Source organism: Mustelus asterias, chromosome 18, assembly GCF_964213995.1.
Source record: "Mustelus asterias chromosome 18, sMusAst1.hap1.1, whole genome shotgun sequence".
Classification (NCBI taxonomy): domain Eukaryota; kingdom Metazoa; phylum Chordata; class Chondrichthyes; order Carcharhiniformes; family Triakidae; genus Mustelus; species Mustelus asterias.
The window spans coordinates 85,670,271-85,690,669 of NC_135818.1; the positions used below are offsets into that span (position 1 = coordinate 85,670,271).

At 45.0% G+C, this 20,399-nt stretch overlaps 1 protein-coding gene and 1 pseudogene across 4 annotated transcripts in view; one reads left to right on the forward strand and one right to left on the reverse strand.

Moving 5' to 3' along the window:
• Nucleotides 1-5,628, reverse strand: part of LOC144507338 (serine/threonine-protein phosphatase 4 regulatory subunit 3-like) — a 104,815-nt gene extending 99,187 nt beyond the window's left edge. For 3 of the 4 annotated variants that reach the window (XR_013500070.1, XR_013500069.1, XM_078234504.1), the window contains exon 1: nucleotides 4,905-5,532. Coding sequence is in view for 2 of the 4 variants with exons in the window: in XM_078234504.1 (XP_078090630.1) it covers nucleotides 4,905-5,046 (142 nt within the window). In the remaining 2 variants the exon portion in view is untranslated. Of the gene's footprint in view, nucleotides 1-4,904 lie in introns of all 4 variants that reach the window. The other variant, XM_078234503.1, reaches the window with a different exon arrangement.
• Nucleotides 5,629-13,615: 7,987 nt separating this feature from the next.
• LOC144507387 (U6 spliceosomal RNA) lies at nucleotides 13,616-13,713 on the forward strand (annotated as a pseudogene).
• Nucleotides 13,714-20,399: the final 6,686 nt, after the last annotated feature.

Below are 20,399 nucleotides of genomic sequence, written 5' to 3' on the forward strand. Positions count from 1 at the left end.
CAGATAATTATTAAATTCCATTTTGAAAGTCACGATCGAATCTGCCTCCACTACACTCTCAGGAAGTAAATTCCAGATCCGAATCACACACTACGTTAGAACGTTTTCCTCATGTTGTCTTTGGTTCTTTTGCCATTCACCATAAATTAGTGTGCATTGGTTCGTCACAATTTCTCCTTGTCTGCCCTGTCCAGACCCCTCCACTTGGGCAATCTTTGGAAAAAGACGTGCTCGTTCCACTTAGTAATTTTATCAGAAGGTTTGAAGATGATGTCGGGCCAGCTCAAAGGAAAATAAGCTAAAGAAATGAATACTTTGTCAAATGTCCTTCAGGTATTAATCCTCTTGGGAACTGCATCTTCTTTATATACAGGCCTAGGCAGTCTGGTCAACCACAGAAAATTTTATTTCCACACTACATTTATGGTTTAGGTAGGGGTTTCTGGCTGGCAATTAGTAGCGACAGCGTGAGGTTTTTTTCTCTCTACTTTAGAGGTCCCGAGGCTAGTCTTCACTGCTGAATTGGCTACTTGGCACCGCTACCAATTATGTACATAAGAGACAGCTTCTTATCAGACTACTTCGTTGGACTAGAATGATCCAATTTAAAGGACATGGAGGGAGACAGAATTACCAAAAATGACCATCGCAGCTTCACACATGAAATTAATGAACTATTTCTTCGTTTTTAAAAAAGAAATTGCTAATGCAATGAGTTCTTAATCGTGTTAATTAGTTTGGATACTACATTCAAAATTCCTTATATTGACTACACACAATACATGTATTGCAGATTGCTATCCAAATCACCTACATTAAGAATTTTAGAAAGTAGTAAACAATAAATAAATATTATAGAACTCCCAGCAAGTTCAAGTGTCAAAAATTATTTGTGGCTCGGGCGATAGTTAAAACAGCATCACAACAGTAAGTTTTAGTTTTCTAGAAAATCTAAAATATCCCCATGTCAGTAAGCTAAATCCCAACTGGACAGTTTATTAAACCAATCAAACCTAACTTCTGTGCATAATACTATTTTTCAATATTACGCTGTAGCAGATCTTGAATTGAGACAATAAGCCACTGAAACTTTCAGACTCAGTTATAAACTACAGAAGCTTCATTCAATGCGCTATTTCTGTGTAACACTGGAGGTGATATAGCAGATACAAGATAAAATTTAATTCTTGCATTTCCCTCAATGAACAAGAATGAAACCCAAGCTACAAATGATCCAAGTGTGAAGTTGTTAAAAATAATCTCAACGTTATAGGAATTAACCTTCAATTCAAATAACCTTTCAACTAGAAAATTTGTAACTAGCAGGTAAATGTTCTTAACAAATTGTATATTTTTATTATCCCTTCAGTGGGAAATTAACACAAGTGTCATGCTGTCACTGACTAGGCTTTAAAAAAATTAGTGGAAGAAAGAGTGGAGGGGGTGAGAAATGGGAACTAGGAGAGAAAGCGAATACACATTAATGCTGTGCAATTGGCTTGTGTGATGCTGCTAATTAGTCACTTCAAATTGCTTGCACCATTGGAAAACCTCCAACCAATACTTCACCATAGAATTATACTCAAATGACCTTCTCCAAACAAGATTGGAAAAACAAAAATGCATTGTTTTAATAATTGGTGTTTCATACTGTTTAAGTGGAAATGCATGAAAATTTATCATGTCTTGTACTATGACTTATTCAAAGCCCAACATGAAATGAGGAAATCCATTGACTGCAGGTACCGTAAAAAGGGGGAAAAAATCAGATGGAACTGTAAACCCATAATATATAGGAATGGGTAAAAGACGACAAAAACAACTGATTGAAGAATACAAAAACTGACTTTATTAATGCTTTCTTATACCTGTATTTATCTGCCATAAAAGGGGGAAAAAATCTGCTCCCCTACTTAACTTTTACTGCCACAATTCCATGTCTATTTACATGTGCTTTATAAGTTTCATTCCATCACATAAAAATCATACAGAAAAATCTTTCTAAGTTGCAATGGCAGACTGATTTGCTAATGGAGCCCTTCAGAGCTTGACATCGACAACTATATGTCAGACATCGGCCTCAGACTTTTACCTGAAATTTGTGATGTTCTGTTAGCAGATCCCAGTTACACTGCCAGTTGTGTATGAAAACTTGGTAATGAAGGGCTTGGTTGTGCGGAAAAACATGCTCACCTTTTGCTGTGTTGCTCTTGTTTCATTTTGGAAGGCAACTGGCAGAAGTACCCTTCTCCCAAAACAACAAAAGATTGACAAAACTTGAGATTTAATGCCTTTTGCACCCCAGGAAATTGCAAAGTCCTTCACTGTCAATGAATTAAATGTAGCCAGTATTATAGAAGCAAAACATAGCAATCAAACTGCACACAACAATGTCCCACAAAAATGAAAATAAAATGACAAAATAACCTGTCTTGGTAACGTTATCTGAAAATAGGGTTTAGAAAGTACCCAGGTGGTCGATAGACTGTGCATGCATTTCCAAAATATAAGATTGCAACTGCCAAAAGGTATACTGCTGCTGATGTGAAGGTGATACGTTTAGCCTCAGAATGTTTCCAAGTCAATTCTCTGACTTAAATGTTATACCACCACTTTCACATCAATGTATACACTCAAAACCACATATGCATAATTTCAAAAGTAATTAACTGCTCCCTCAAGGACATTACTATCATGGCAATCAAAGTGTTAGGTCCCTGGTTTCCATCCAAATTCTCCATAAGCTGACAATGCTAACCAAAACATGTACAGTGAAATGAGGAAGTTTGTTATGCCATGCTACTGAAAACTGAACACTGTTATTACCAGAAGATGGTTCAGTCACGGTGATGCAACCAACTTAAAGTGGGAAATAAAAGATATTAACTTCAAAACCAACTAAGCAATTCTTATGTTAATGGGGTGATATGGAGTTATTACCTTTTATGAATAGCATGATACAAACCAACCTCACTCACTTGATGATCATGAGGTGGATAAGAAGCAAGTGATCAGAAGTATGATTGAGTATGGTCCCTCACCTCGCCCCTTCCAATAGGGATGATTATATTATCTCAGAACAGCTCACAAAGCAGAAGGAATTAAACTTAGCTTTAGGTCCGCCAAAGAAACAGAAAATGCGAGAAATACTCAGCAGTACTCAATGCATTTATGGAGAGAGAAAGATTTCATGATCCGGGTCAATGTCCGTTTGTCAGATCTAACATCTCAGGCCTGAGAACCCCACTGGCTCATATTTATTTTTCTAAATGATCATGGAGAAAGCTCCCAGTTTTGGGATTCACCTGTGTTATGAGGAGTTACAAAACTGATGGGAGATTTTGATTTGATTTATTGTCACATGTATTAGTATACTGTGAAAAATATTGTTTCTTGCGCGCTATACAAAGCATACCATTCATAGAGAAGGAGGAGAGAGTGCATAGAATGAGTGTAAAAGATAGAATTAGAGGGTACGCTGGGCACAGCTCGCAAGAAGTTGCCACACTCCGGCGCCATCTTGGATAGGAGATGAAGATGCTTCGGAGCTACAAGTTCTTTTCAGTGTCCTAACACAAACTCACCTGACACTAATTTAGCAGGTGTGGATTACTCCACATAGCTCGAAATGTCAAGCATGCTAGTCATGATCATTGGCTCTCGATTTGAGGATGATGTCCACTCGGAGTTGAGTTTTGGCATGGGTCTTCATGTGACTGAGCAGGCTGTATTTTGACTTGCAGATCTTTAGCAAATGGGCAGGGCATCCGATCTGGAACGCGATCTGGAATGCAGGATCTTTCTTCTTTTTCCTTCCTTCACCACCGCTCTACCTCGTTGTTAAGGTGTTGGGACACAAAGTGTGATGCAGATGGATGGATAATTTGTGGCCATTCTCAGGAACTCAGGATGGTAAGCTCCTCACAGTCATTAAGGTCAATGCTGCTGCACTTCAGTGCCTTTGAAGTGTTTTCTTTGTTCTCCCCTGTACATTGGCCACTTGAGAGTTGAGAGAATGGGACCAGGTGGGGAGATCATTTTCAGCCATGTGGATGGACACAGTGGTCTGTCCCCATGCACACTAGTCCACACTACCAAATGAGCAAAGAGAGGGCTGAAAAATGATATTGTTAAAACAGGTTGTGAGGACATATGCCCCATAGTAACTGCTTTTGAAGAATTTAATATTGGAAAAATGAAAAAAATAATGTTGGAGAGAGCTGGGAAACAGAACTACAGCTCTTTCAAATTGCCACGGCAAATGGGCAAAAGGTCTGTACTGTAAAAGTTTATGATCTTAAACCATCTTTCCTTTCAAATACCGATTGCTCATTGAAGAAAATCATTTTCAATGTATGTTGACACAAATCAACAATAAATATCCCAACGGTGAAAGAAAGAAAACTGGACCTCAAAGAGACATCAACTCCATGTTTTTTATTTGCAGCATCCAGCCAATTCCGTGGTTAACTCAAGGAATCATGGCACTCCACAATCTGATCATCAACATCAGAAAACAGAATCAATCAAGTGGAGCCATAATGTTTTTCTTTCAAGGGAACTGCCTCCATGAGACAGCTGACCAATACAAATCAGAGGTTGACAAACCACTCGAGGGTTAATGAGGGATAGATATAAACTCTTTGCAGCAACACTAAACTTCTTTAGAGTTATACCATGCAGGAGGAAGGTGTCAGGGAAGATATTCAGTACCAATAAGATATAATTTCAGATAAACCTCCCCCTCATTCACTCTGATCTATTAAGCAGACTCGAATTTCAGATATTAACACATTACTGAGTGTGTACAGACCTATTGCTGGGTGGTTGAGGCCTGTAATATGCCACCAATACAGCACCCTGACAGAGGGCTGCCCCCCCTCCCCTTCCCAGTCATCTCTTACCATCAGACTCGGCCCGGACAAGGAGGGACATTCCCTTCAGCCGCTCCACATAGCTGGACGAGACATGCCCGGTGCCGCGATCGTCCCACTGCCTGTCCTCGTTGAGAGTGTAAACCTTCACCCGCCTCCGGGTATCCGCCATGGCCGCGGCTCAGGCTCGGGGGAGGAGGAAGCAAATGGAGGGCTGGCGGCGATGGGGAACCGGGACCGATCTCTCCCCACAACAATAAAACAAAAAAAAATACCGAAAGGAAAATAAAAGAAATAGCGAAGCCCGGCTCACACCGCGCTCATCCTGCCGAGGCCTAGGCCCGGGCCTAAGCCTCAGGCCCCCGGTAACAGGGGGCCGGTGAATCTCTTCCCCCCGTCCCGTCAACGCCGCCTCCTCACACCGGAGCCGCGCCGCTGGCTCTCGCAGGTTTAAATCCTCATGTCGGGTTTGTTTGTCTGCCCACTGCTTCCGCGCCAGGCCGGGCCGGGCTCCGGTGTTTACTCCCGCTGGCTGGCTGGAGGCCGCCCCGCGCTCGCTCTCTCTCTCTCTCCCTCCCCGCTCTCCTCTCCTCCCCCCGCTCCCTCAGCCAGCGGCCGCCATCTTGCCGCCTCCCCGACAGGCGGCACGGGGTCTCCCGCCAGGCGCCGTGCGCCAGGGGCCGCCTTCCCGCCAAATGCGGCCGCGGCACGCGCCCCCGCCAACCGTCATCCGCAGCCCGGCCCGAGGGTCAGTGAGTGACCATCACCGTGCTGAGGGTCAGTGAGTGACCATCACCGTGCTGAGGGTCAGTGAGTGGCCATCGCCGTGCTGAGGGTCAGTGAGTGACCATCACCGTACTGAGGGTCAGTGAGTGACCATCACCGTGCTGAGGGTCAGTGAGTGGCCATCGCCGTGCTGAGGGTCAGTGAGTGACCATCACCGTACTGAGGGTCAGTGAGTGACCATCACCGTGCTGAGGGTCAGTGAGTGGCCATCGCCGTGCTGAGGGTCAATGAGTGACCATCAACGTGCTGAGGGTCAGTGAGTGACCATCACCATGCTGAGGGTCAGTGAGTGACCATCAACGTGCTGAGGGTCAGTGAGTGACCATCACCGTGCTGAGGATCAGTGAGTGACCATCACCGTGCTGAGGCTCAGTGAGTGACCATCATGTGACTGCCCGAGGGTCAGTGAGTGACCATCACCGTGCTGAGGGTCAGTGAACAGAATCACAGAAACCCTACAGTACAGAAAGAGGCCATTCGGCCCATCGAGTCTGCACCGACCACAATCCCACCCAGGCCCTACCCCCATATCCCTACATATTTACCCATTAATCCCTCTAATCTACGCATCTCAGGACACTAAGGGGCAATTTAGCATAGCCAATTAACCTAACCCGCACATCTTTGGACTGTGGGAGGAAACCAGAGCACCCGGAGGAAACCCACGCAGACACGAGGAGAATGTGCAAACTCCACACAGACAGTGACCCAAGCCGGGAATCGAACCCAGGTCCCTGGAGCTCTGAAGCAGCAGTGCTAACCACTGTGCTACCGTGCCGCCCCCCCCCCCCCAACCACTGTGCTACCGTGCTGCCCACAACAACTGTGCTACCGTGTCGCCCAGTGAGTGACCATCACCATGCTGAGGGTCAGTGAGTGGCCATCACTGTGTCTGCCCGAGTGTCAGTGAGTGACCATCACAGTGACTGCCCGATGGTCAGTGAGTGACCATCACTGTGCTGAGGGTCAGTGAGTGACCATCACTGTGCTGAGGGTCAGCGAGTGATCATCACTGTGCTGAGGATCAGTGAGTGACCATCACTGTGCTGAGGGTCAGTGAGTGAACGTCACTGTGCTGAGGGTCAGTGAGTGACCATTACTGTGACTGCCTGAGGATCAGTGAGTGACCATCACTGTGCTGAGGGTCACTGAGTGACCATTACTGTGCTGAGGGTCAGTGAGTGAATGTCACTGTGCCGAGGATCAGTGAGTGACCATCACTGTGCTGAGGGTCAGTGAGTGACCATCACTGTGCTGAGGGTCAGTGAGTGACCATCACTGTGCTGAGGGTCAGTGAGTGACCATCACTGTGCTGACGGTCAGTGAGTGAACGTCACTGTGCCGAGGATCAGTGAGTGACCATCACTGTGCTGACGGTCAGTGAGTGACCATCACTGTGCTGAGGATCAGTGAGTGACCATCACTGTGCTGAGGGTCAGTGAGTGACCATCACTGTGCTGAGAGTCAGTGAGTGACCATCACTGTGCTGAGGATCAGTGAGTGACCATCACTATGACTGCCCAAGGGTCGGTGAGTGACCATCACTGTGCTGAGGATGAGTGAGTGACCACTGTGCTGAGGGTCAGTGAGTGACCATCACTGTGACTGCCCGAGTGTCAATGAGTGACCATCACTGTGCTGAAGGTCAGTGAGTGACCTTCGCCGTGCTGAGGGTCAGTCAGTGAACGTCACTGTGCTGAGGGTCAGTGAGTGACCATCACTGTGCTGAGGGCCAGTGAGTGACCATCACTGTGCTGAGGGTCAGTGAGTGACCATTACTGTGTCTGCCTGAGGGCCAGTGAGTGACCATCACTGTGCTGAGGGTCAGTGAGTGACCATTACTGTGTCTGCCTGAGGGTCAGTGAGTGACCATCACTGTGTTGAGGGTCAGTGAGTGACCATCACTGTGTTGAGGGTCAGTGAGTGACCATCACCATGCCGAGGGTCAGTGGTTGAACATCACTATGCTGAGGGTCAGTGAGTGACCATCACCGTGCCGAGGGTCAGTGGTTGAACGTCACTGTGCTGAGGATCAGTGAGTGACCATCACTGTGACTGCCCGAGGGTCACTGAGTGACCATCACTGTGCTGAGGATCAGTGAGTGACCATCACTGTGCTGAGGGTCAGTGAGCGAACGTCACTGTACTGAGGGTCAGTGAGTGACCATCACTGTGCTGAGGGTCAGTGAATGACCATCACTGTGTCTGCCTGAGGGTCAGTGAGTGACCATTACTGTGCTGAGGGTCAGTGAGTGACCATCACCGTGCCGAGGGTCAGTGGTTGAACGTCACTGTGCTGAGGATCAGGGAGTGACCATCACTGTGACTGCCCGAGGGTCACTGAGTGACCATCACTGTGCTGAGGATCAGTGAGTGACCATCACTGTGCTGAGGGTCAGTGAATGACTATCACTGTGTCTGCCTGAGGGTCAGTGAGTGACCATCACTGTGCTGAGGGTCAGTGAGTGACCATCACTGTGCTGAGGGTCAGTGGGTGACTATCACTGTGCTGATGGTCAGTGAGTGACCATCACTGTGCTGAGGGTCAGTGAGTGACCATCACCGTGCCGAGGGTCAGTGGTTGAACGTCATTATGCTGAGGATCAGTGAGTGACCATCACTGTGACTGCTCCGAGGGTTAGTGAGTGACCGTCACTGTGCTGAGGGCCTAAAGTGACCAACACTGTGACTGCCCGAGGGTCACTGAGTGACCATCACTGTGCTGAGGATTAGTGAGTGACCATCACTGTGCTGAGGGTCAGTGAGTGACCATCACTGTGCTGAGGGTCAGTGAGTGACCCTCACTGTACTGAGGGTCAGTGAGCGAACGTCACTGTGCTGAGGGTCAGTGAGTGACCATCACTGAGCTGAGGGTCAGTGAGTGACCCTCACTGTACTGAGGGTCAGTGAGTGACCATCACTGTGCTGAGGGTCAGTGAGTGACCATCACTGTGCTGAGGGTCAGTGGGTGACTATCACTGTGCTGATGGTCAGTGAGTGACCATCACTGTGCTGAGGGTCAGTGAGTGACCATCACCGTGCCGAGGCTCAGTGGTTGAACGTCATTATGCTGAGGATCAGTGAGTGACCATCACTGTGACTGCTCCGAGGGTTAGTGAGTGACCATCACTGTGCTGAGGGCCTAAAGTGACCAACACTGTGACTGCCCGAGGGTCACTGAGTGACCATCACTGTGCTGAGGATCAGTGAGTGACCATCACTGTGCTGAGGGTCAGTGAGTGACCATCACTGTGCTGAGGGTCAGTGAGTGACCCTCACTGTACTGATGGTCAGTGAGTGACCATCACTGTGCTGAGGGTCAGTGAATGACCATCACTGTGCTGAGGGTCAGTGAGTGACCATCACTGTGCTGAGGGCCTGTGAGTGACCATCACTGTGCTGAGGGTCAGTGAGGATTTATGGGAGATATTGTTAAACTTTCCAACAGTCTAAGAGGTGAAAATAAATGACATCAGTTAACTCAGTATAGACCAGGATGAAACACGAGGGGGGAATCTTTCTGCCCATCCGTCACAGGAATCATAGCGGGCGGGGGGGCGGAGCATCCAAAGGTCCGTTGACCTCAGGCAGGACTTTCCAGTTTTGGGGCGAGCGCGGCCGGAAAATCCTGCCCGAGATTTCAGGACCACACAATGATATCAGGAAATACTTCAATAACAAGTTGAATTTATTTAGCATCTTTAACAAGTTTTTTACACAGAGGGTGGTGGGTGCCTGAAATACATGAATAGGATGGGAATACAGGGATATGGTCCCCTGGAAGGATAGGTGGTTTTAGTTCAGTTGGGCATGGTTGGTGCAGGCTTGGAGGGCAGAAGGGCCTGTTCCTGTGCTGTAATTTTCTTTGTTCTTTAACATAGTAAATCAAACATGCTATAGGAATATTATCATTAAATTTGATACTGAATCATGTAAGGAGACTTGTAGTAAGACTGGTGACCAAAGAGACATGTTTTGAGGAGCATCTCAAAGTGTCTTCTTACAAAGAGTGATTATACTATGAATTGCCTTTTCTCCTTTGGATGTTGACTGACTATTTTTTCCAGTATTTCTGTTATCAGTAATAAATGCAGGCCCCGAACATTCCTGGGGTCAGGAGGCCACATTTGTATTGGAATTAAAAGAAGAGAATTATAATGTTGCAAAAATCAGTCGCATGTCTGAGGATTGGAAACCAGCAAAGAGCGACCAAAAAGTTGATAAAAAAGGAAAAAAATAGAATGAGAGTAAACTTGCCAGGAATATAAAAACAGATTGTAAGGGCTTTTATAAGTATATAGAAAGGAGGCGAGTAGCTAGAGTGAATATTGGTATCTTAGAAGCAGAGGCAATAGAAATTATCATGTAGAATCAGGAAACAATGGGAGCATTGAACAAATATTTTCGGCGGAATTTTCCCATTCTGTCTGGCATGGGAATCATAGCAGGCAGGAGAGAACATAAGAACATAAGAAATAGGAGCAGGAGTAGGCCATCTGGCCCTTCGAGCCTGCCCCGCCATTCAACAAGATCATGGCTGATCTGAAGCGAATCAGTTCCACTTACCCGCCTGCTCCCCATATCCCCGAATTCCCTTATCAATCAGAAAACTATCTACCCGTGATTTAAACATATTCAACGAGGAAGCCTCCATCACTTCAATGGGCAGAGAATTCCAGAGATTCACTACCCTCTGAGAGAAGAAGTTCCCCCTCAACTCTGTTCTGAACCGGCCCCCCCTTATTTTGAGGCTGTGCCCTCTAGTTCTGGTTTCCCTTCCAAGTGGGAAGAATCTCTCCACCTCTACCCTATCCAGCCCCTTCATTATCTTATATGTCTCTATAAGATCACCCCTCATCCTTCTAAACTCCAACGAGTACAGACCCAATCTGTTTAATCTCTCCTCATAAGCTACACCCCTCATCTCCGGTATCATCCTGGTGAACCTTCTCTGCACTCCCTCCAAGGCCAATATATCCTTTCGCAAATAAGGGGACCAAAACTGCACACAGTACTCCAGTTGCGGCCTCACCAGTGCCTTGTACAGTTGCAGCAAGACCTCCCTGCTTTTATATTCTATCCCCCTCGCGATAAAGGCCAACATTCCATTCGCCTTCTTAATCGCCTGCTGCACCTGCAGACTGAGTTTTTGCGATTCGTGCACAAGGACCCCCAGGTCCCTCTGCACAGTCGCACGATGTAATTTTTCTCCATTTAAATAATATTCCAATTTACTATTATTTCTTCCAAAGTGGATAACCTCACATTTGCTAACATTATATTCCATCTGCCAGATCCTCGCCCACTCGCTCAGCCTATCCAAATCTCTCTGCAGACTTTCCGCGTCCTCCACGCAATTCGCTTTCCCACTCACCTTCGTGTCATCAGCAAACTTGAATACCCTAGATTCAGTCCCCTCCTCCAGATCATCTATGTAAATGGTAAACAATTGAGGCCCCAGCACCGATCCCTGCGGCACACCACTGGTCACCAACTGCCAACCAGAAAAGCACCCATTTATCCCAACTCTCTGCTTCCTGTTAGATAGCCAATCCCCAATCCACGCCAACACCTTACCCCTAACTCCGTGTACCCCAATCTTCTGCAGCAACCTTTTGTGAGGCACCTTATCGAACGCCTTCTGGAAATCTAAAAACACCACATCCACCGGTTCCCCTCTGTCAACCGCACTAGTGACATCTTCATAAAAATCCAGTAGATTCGTCAAACACGACTTTCCCTTCATGAATCCATGCTGCGCCTGCTTGATCGAACCATTCTTATTCAGGTGCTCTGTTATTTCCTCTTTAATAATGGACTCTAGCATCTTCCCAACTACGGACGTTAAGCTAACCGGCCTGTAGTTACCCGCCTTTTGTCTACTTCCTTTTTTAAACAGCGGCGTAACAGTAGCTGTTTTCCAGTCAGCCGGCACTACCCCAGAGTCCAGCGAATTTTGATAAATTACTACTAACGCATCTGCTATTACCTCAGCCATTTCTTTCAGTACCCTGGGATGCATTCCATCCGGGCCCGGGGACTTGTCTACCTTCAGTCCTATTAGTCTACCAAGCACCACCTCCTTAGTAACAGTAATTGTTTTAAGGACCTCCCCTCCCACCAACTCTCGATCTCTAATATTCGGCAAACTATTTGTGTCTTCCACCGTGAAGACCGACACAAAGAACTTATTTAAAGTCTCAGCCATTTCCTCGTTTTCCACTATTAAATCCCCCCTCTCATCTTCCAAGGGTCCAACATTCACTCTAGCCACTCTATTCCTTTTTATATACTTGTAAAAACTCTTACTATCATTTTTTATATTTTGAGCTAGTTTAGTTTCATAATCTATCTTTCCTTTCTTAATCGCTTTCTTAGTCGTTCTTTGTTTTTCTTTAAAGCTTTCCCAATCCACTAATTCTCCACTATTTTTGGCCACTCTGTACGCATCTGATTTTATTTTAGTACTCTCCTTTATTTCCTTCGTTATCCACGTCCGGTTATCCTTTTTCTTACAGTCCTTCTTTATCACCGGAATATATTTTTGCTGAGTACTTAAAAAAATCTCCTTAAAAATCCTCCACTGTTCCTCAGCTGTACTACCTACCAGTCTGCTCGCCCAGTCTACATTAGCCAATTCCACCCTCATCCTATCGTACTCCCCTCTGTTCAAGCAGAGGACACTGGTTTGGGACCCTACTTTCTCACCCTCCATCTGTATCAGAAATTCCACCATATTATGATCACTCATCCCAAGAGGATCCTTCACAAGAAGATCCTTAATCCTACCTGTCTCATTGCACAGAACCAGATCCAAGATAGCTCGCTCTCTCATAGGTTCTGTAACATACTGTTCAATGAAACAATCCCGACAGCATTCCAAGAACTCTTCCTCAAGCCCTCCACGTCCAATTTGAGTCGACCAATCAATATGTAGGTTAAAATCCCCCATGATTATTGCCGTTCCACTTTTGCACGCATCCATTATTTGCTTGTTTATAGCCCTCCCCACCTCTAAGTTATTATTTGGGGGCCTATAGACCACGCCTACCAGTGTCTTTCTCCCCCTACTATTCCTTATCTCCACCCACAACGATTCCACGTTTTGCTCCTTAGAGCCTATGTCGTCTCTCACTACCGTCCTGATATTATCCTTTATTAACAAAGCTACCCCACCTCCTTTTTCTACCTGTCTATCCTTCCTAAATGCCTGATAACCCTGTATATTCAGTTCCCAGTCCCGGTCACCCTGCAACCACGTTTCTTTGATGGACACTAGATCATATTCATTTGTATGGATTTGTGCCATCAACTCATTTACTTTGTTTCAAATGCTTCGTGCATTCAGGCAAAGTGTCTTTATGCCAGCCTTTATCTGGACCCGGTTTGTTGAAGCGCTACTAACATCTCCCAAGCCCTCTCCTCCTTTAGCTAGTTGTTTATTCACTACCATGTAAAGGTCTGTTGACCTTGAGCGTGATTTTCCTGTCTGGGGTTACGTGACCAGAAAATCTTGCCCTTTGTGACTCTCTTCATAGTAGAGTACACAAGTTTCATACCAGAAACCGACAACCTAGGGGCTAAAAACAGTGAGTAAATTAGGGAAATTAATGCAGCAGAGATAAATTATAGGAGAAACTTAAAGGAGTAAATTCTGACAAATTTGCGGACCGGGTGGCCTAAAACCTAGGCTTCTAAAAGAGATAGCCACAGAGATAGTGGATGTGCTAGCTATGATTTTGCAAAATTCCTTAGATTCAGGAATGGTCCCACTAGATTGGAAGTCATCAAATGCTCCACCACTTTTCAAGAAAAGAGAGAGAGAGAAAACAGTGAACTATGGACCAATTAGTCAAATATCAGATGTTGCAGTGTTTTTTTTGCAAAGAATCAATTTGTCTGAAAAAGCATGCAGCTCCAATCTGAAACTACAGAATAATAACTCGTTTTAGCTAATGCTCGCTTCGGCAGCACATATACTAAAATTGGAACGATACAGAGAAGATTAGCATGGCCCCTGCGCAAGGATGACACGCAAATTCGTGAAGCGTTTGGGGGCGGCATGGTAGCACAGTGGTTAGCACTGCTGCTTCACAGCTCCACGGTCCCGGGTTCGATTCCCGGCTCGGGTCACTGTCTGTGTGGAGTTTGCACATTCTCCTCGTGTCTGCGTGGGTTTCCTCCGGGTGCTCCGGTTTCCTCCCACAGTCCAAAGATGTGTGGGTTAGGTTGATTGGCCAGGTTAAAAATTGCCCCTTAGAGTCCTGAGATGCGTAGGTTAGTGGGATTAGCGGGTAAATATGTGGGGGTAGGGCCTGGGTGGAATTGTGGTCGGTGCAGACTCGATGGGCCGAATGGCCTCCTTCTGCACTGTAGGGTTTCTATGATTTCTATGGTGTGTTTGTCTAAACATTGTTAATGCATTTGTGTTTACTTGGTTTTTGTCCTGGGGTTTCAGAGTAGAGTTTTGATTAGGTTGATTGACAGAGACAGAGACATAGTATGTGCTCAATGGGAGGAGCTAAGCTTGCAGGCAAAAACAGTTTCTCTTTCATTTTTTAAAAAACAAGCAGTTCCTGCCTGGTTCTTAAAGAAGTAAGATATGTCGTTCTGTCTCTTTCCCTCTCTCTCTGGAGGTTGTTTGGCAGCTTCAGGGTTGGCAATCTAAGTACAAGCACGTAAGCCTGTATTTTGGTAACTGATTTTGAAGAGCGGTTTAAGTCTGCAAGAGGAATATTGCTTGAATTGGAACTCATAGGGATAGATTAGCAGTTAAGAATTGTATATTTTGTTTACGTGTTGTTCAATTGTTAAATGTTAAGCTAATTCATTTGTTATGTTAAACTGTGTTGTTAAATAAATTTTGTTTTGATAAAAGCTTCCCAGTGTTGTAAGTAGAATTGTGCCTGCAGTGAAACATCATCTCCTCACACTAATGCCAAAATAGTTTCTGATCTGTACGGTAACACACTGCACAGATGTTGTGGGCATCAAGTCCTGATTTTATGCTGAAGACACTTGCCATTATGTGTAGCACTATCTCTGTGCTAAAAGGAGTCAGATCTAACAGGCCGAAAGTAGGAATCCACAAGGCTCTATGGTCTATCAGCAGCAGCAAAATTGTTTTTGACCACAGTCTGTAATCACATGGCCCCATTACCATCAAAAAGCCAGGGAATGAAACCTGGTTCAATAAAGTCTGTAGGAGAGCATGCCAGGAGCAGCACTTTGTAAACCTAACAATGGTTTGGCAACCTGTTGAAGCTATAACAACATGCATGCTAAACAGCAGAAGCAGCAGGTTAAAAGAGCTAAGTGATCCCACAACCAATGAATCAGATCAAAGTTCTGCTGCATCCTGTTGTGATTAGAGGTGGACAATTAAACAGGAGCTTCCACAGCATTGCCATCCTCAATGATGCTGGAGCCCAACACATCAATGCAAATAAACATTTGCAACCATCTTCAGCCAGACGTGCAGAGTGAATGGTCCAACTCAGCTTCTTGCTGAGGATCCCTACATCACAGATATCAGTCTTCAGCCAACTTGATTCACTTTCCATGCCATCAAGAAACTACTAAAGGTGCTGGATAGATCAAAAGCCTAGAGAACATTCCAGGGCCATTTAGTTCCAGGCTCCATCACAACCTTGGTCCAAACGTGGAAAAGAAAGCTGAATTCAAAAGGTGAGGCGAGAGTGGCAATAAGATGCCTTAACAAAATTGAAGGCAATAGGAATCGGCGGCGGAGGGGGGGGGGGGGGTGGCGGGGGGCGGAAACTCTACATGATGGTTATGGTTGTTGGAGGCCAATCATTATGTCAGCTTCAGTATGTCACTGCAGAAATTCTTCGGGGTTGTGCTCACAATATAACCATATTTATTCATGCCACACAAGTGTCAAACAACCAATGACCACCACGATCAAGAAAGAATTTACACATGCCCCCTTGATATTCAGTGGCATTCCCATAATTATTCTTAATTATTCATAATTATTAAATTCTCATAATTAAGGACCAGAACCAGGGTAGATACAGGATAGACCATTTAGGACAGAGGAGGAATTTCTTAACCCAGAGAGTGGTCAGCCTGTGGAATTCACTATCACAGAAGTAATTGAAGCCAAAACATGGTATGTTTTCAAGAAGCAGTTAGATATATAGCACTTGGGTGAAGGGCATCAAAGGATATGGGAAGAAGACGAGATCAGGCTGTTGAGTTGGATGATCTGCCATGATCATAATGAATGGTGGAGAAGGCTCAAACGGCCGAACAGCCTCCTCCTGCTTCTATTTTCTATGAATTTATTCAAGCTTGAGTCAGATAGATTTTTGATCGACAAGGGATCTAAGTGTTAAGGGAGCACACAGGAAAATGGAGTTGAGACCATTACCGGATTAGCCATGATTTTACCGAATAGTGGAGGAGGCTGAAAGGGCTGAATGGTCTACTCCTGCTCCTAAGTCCTACACTCCTAATATGGAATGACTTCCTTCTCTAGTATGATCCAACACTTTCACTGTATGTATCTTATTACTCTTTTCTACTTCGATATACTATATCCCTTTGTCAAATTAGTTGAAACCTTCCCGAATCACACTATTCAACCTGTTCATGAGGGCATTGGTCCCTGTCCTGGGGTGCAACCTGTCCCTTTTGAATAGATAGGTGCCTTCTGCCCATCCCCTTGCACCATGGCTCAAGCCATTCATTGACTTCCCCATCTTCCTATTTTATTCTTGCTAGCATATGGCATGGGAAATAATAGAGCCTATCTTTGAAGTTCTATTTTTTAACTTAGTCTCTCCCAAAAGAGACTGTAGTACCTCAACATGACTAGTCCAGTTAAGTTTCTGGTAAACGGTGACCCCCAGAATGTTGATTGTAGGGGACTTGATGATTTGATTTTGATCTAATTTATTGTCACATGTATTAGTACACCATGAAAAGTATTGTTTCTTGTGTGCTATATAGACAAAGCATACCGTATATAGAGAAGGAAAGGAGAGGGTGCAAAATGTAGTGATACAGTCATAGCTAGGGTGTAGAGAAAGATTAACTTAATGCGAGGTAGGTCTTTTCAAAAGTCTGATGGCAGCAGGGAAGAAGCCGTTCTTGAGTCAGTTGGTGCATATCCTCAGACTTTTGTATCTTTTTCCCAACTGAAGAAGGTGGAAGAGAGTATGCCCAGGGTGCATGGTGTCCTTAATTATGCTGGGTGCTTTTCTGAGACAGCGGGAAATGTAGACAGTGTCAATGGGTGGGAGGCTGGTTTGAGTGATGCACTGGGCTTCATTCATGACCCTTTGTAATTTCTTGCTGTCTTGGACAGAGCAGGAGCCATACCAAGCTGTGATACAATCAGAAAGAATGCTTTCTATGATGCATCTGTAAAAGTTGGTGAGAGTCATAGCGGACATGCCAAATTTCCTTAGTCTTCTGAGAAAGTAGAGGCGTTGGTGGGCTTCCTTAACTATACTGTCAGTGTGGGGGGACCAAGGCAGGTTGTTGGTGATCTGGACACCTAAAAACTTGAAGCTCTTGACCATTTCTACTTCATTCCCATTGATGTAGACAGGGCATATCCTCCACTATGCTTCCTGAAGTCGATGACTATCTCCTCCATTTTGTTGACATTGAGGGAGAGATTATTGTCGTTGCACCAGTTCACCAGATTCTCTCTCTCATCCCTGTACTCTGTCTCATCATTGTTTGAGATCCGACCCAATATGGTGATGTCATCAGCAAACTTGAAAATCGAGTTTCAGGGGAATTTGCCACACAGTCATAGGTGTATAGGAATATAGTAAAGGGCTGAGGACACAGCCTTGTGGGGCACCAGTGTTGAGGATGATCATGGAGGAGGTGTTGTTGCCTATCCTTACTGGTTGCGGTCTGTGGGTTAGGAATTTCCGGATCCAGTCACGGAGGGAGGAGCCGAGCCCCAGGCCACGGAGTTTGGAGATGAGTTTCGTAGCAGAGTGAGCACAACCGGAAAATTCCACCCATAGAATCAATGACAGAACTTTATCTTTTTGTATTTAATTGCCCTTGTGTGGATCTCCACTAGTTATTGTCAGTTTCAGAAGAGTGATGACAGTGAATGCTGACAGTTTCACCATCATTATTCCCTCAAGTCCAAGGTCAGTTTCTGTTTTAGTGTCGCTACCATACAACTGCTTAGCACAAGGTTAAAGTACATTCAGAATGCTTCCTTAGTAACCTGAACACAATACAACTGACCTAATTGCTCTGGTATTTGTCAGGAGTGAAATTCCATTGTGCCGGCACATTATAAACTGGCCTGCAGTGTTACAACTGTGTATGTGTCAGATGAGTAATGGCAGCTGTTGTTACATAGATCATTATGCAATCATAGCCAGGATAAAGGCCATTGCCGGTTTGAGTTCATTTGTATATATCTGTGGAAGAACTCAATCATTTTTGCACAATGAAACCAATAGCACATAGACCATGACTAACCTAAAAGGCAGTTCTAAGTTATCAGGATCTGGTTTGTGGTTGCATGAGCATTTTCTCTTGAGAATGTAATTACTGTGTAATGGTGAACTAGCATGAATCTTTAAATTTCTTTTTCCTCTGATATTCTCCACCTTTTCTTGAAAATGATTTTTCGGTGCTGGATTATGTTATTGGTCACTCTCTAGCTAGTATATTGCCTTAGTAACAGTACTTCATATTATGATTCTTGGCAACCAGTGACAGTGAAGTATTTGACCATAAAGGACATTATAGCAACTCCCAATCTTGTTGTCACCTAATATCCACCTAAAGTTTCCAGCAATCAGTGATCAACATTGGCAACTTGAGCTTATTTTCTAACTCCTTAACCCAGGAACGTCATGGCCAATTGTTCTACTCAGGCTGAGATCAGTCAACTCATCACAGAGCATCGACAGGTCCTGGGAAACATTGAAACAGAAAATAGCAGCAGGAGTAGGCCATTCGGCCCCTTGGACCTGCTCCGCCATTCTGGTTAGGTGGATTGGCCATCCTAAATTCTCCCTCAGTGTACCCAAACAGGCGCCAGAGTGTGGTGACTAGGGGATTTTCACAATAACTTCATTGTAGTGTTAATGTAAGCCTACTTGTGACACTAATAAACTTTATGATCGTGGCTGATTATCCAACTCAATAGCCTGTTCCTGCCTTCCCCGTCATATCCTTTGATCCCTTTCGCCCCAAGAGCGAAATCGACCTCCTTCTTGGAAACATACAAAGTTTTGACCTCAACTACTTCCTGTGGTAGCGAATTCCACAGACTTCCCACTCTGGGGTAAGAAATTTCTCCTCATCTCAGTCCTAAATGTTCTACCCGTATCTTCAGCATGTGACCCTAGGTTCTGGACTCTCTCACCATCGATAACATCCTTCCTGCATCTAACCTGTCTGGTCCTGTTAGAATGTTTTAGGTTTCTATGAGATACCAGCTCCCCCCCACCCCCCTCATTTTTTTCGAACTGCAGTGAATGTAACCCTAATTGACTCAATCTCAAGTCATACATCAGTCCTACCATTCCAAGAATCAATCTGGTAAAACTTCTCTGCACTCCCTCCATTGCAAGAACATCCTTCTTCAGATAAGAAGACCAAAACTGCACACAGTATTCCAAGTGTGGTCTCACCAAGGACCTGTATAATTGTAACAAGACATTTCTGTTCCTGTACGTGAATCCTCTTGCCAAAAAGACCAACATATCATTTGAGTTCTTTACTGCCTGCTGCACCTACATGCTTATCTTCAATGACTGGTGTACAAGAACACCCATGTCTCGTTGCCCTCTCAATTTACAGCCATTCAGATAATAATCTGCCTTCCTGTTTTGCTACCAAAGTGGAAACCTCACATTTATTCACATTATACTGCAACTGCCATGCATTTGCCTACTCACTCAACTTGTCCAAATCACACTGAAGGACCTCTGCATCCTCCTCAGAGCTCACCCTCCCACCCAGTTTTGTGTCATCTGCAAACTTGGAGATACTACCTTTAGTTCCCTCATCTAAATCATTAATATATATTGTAAATAGCTGGGGTCCTAGTACTGATCCGTGCGGTACCCTACTCGTCACTACCTACCATTCAGAAAAGACTTGCTTATTCCTACTCTTTGTTTCCTGTCTGCTAACCAGTCTTCTATCCATCTTAATATACTATGCTCAATCCCATAAGTGAATTTTACAAGCTAATCTCTTTTGTTGGACTTTGTCAAAAGCCTTCTGAAAGTCCAAATAAACCACACCCACTGGCTCCCCTCATCAGCTCTACTAGTTGCATCCTCAAAGAATTTCAGTAAATTTGTCAAGCATGATTTCTCTTTTATAAATCCATACTGACTCTGTCCAATTCTGCCACTGTTTTCCAAGTGCTCTGCTGTTACATTTTTGTAACAGACTTTAGAATTTTCCCCACAAGTGACGTCAGGCTGACTGGTCTAGAATTCCCCTTTTTCTCTCTACCTCCCTTTTAAATAGGGCCAGCCAGGAAGTGGCCGTATATGCACAGCTGGTGTCTTTCACTGTTTTTAAGCTGGAAACAGGACCTGCGCATCTGTACAGATGAATAGAAGCAAAGGAGTGAAATGACACGAAACTGCAGGTTAGGTGCCCTGAAATGGAGTGCCATTGTGCTGAATGTGTCCCAGGGGACAGGGAGAAGGACCAAAGCCTGGGACTGGATAGAAAGAGGTCCCAGAAGTCAAAATAAAAGAAAGG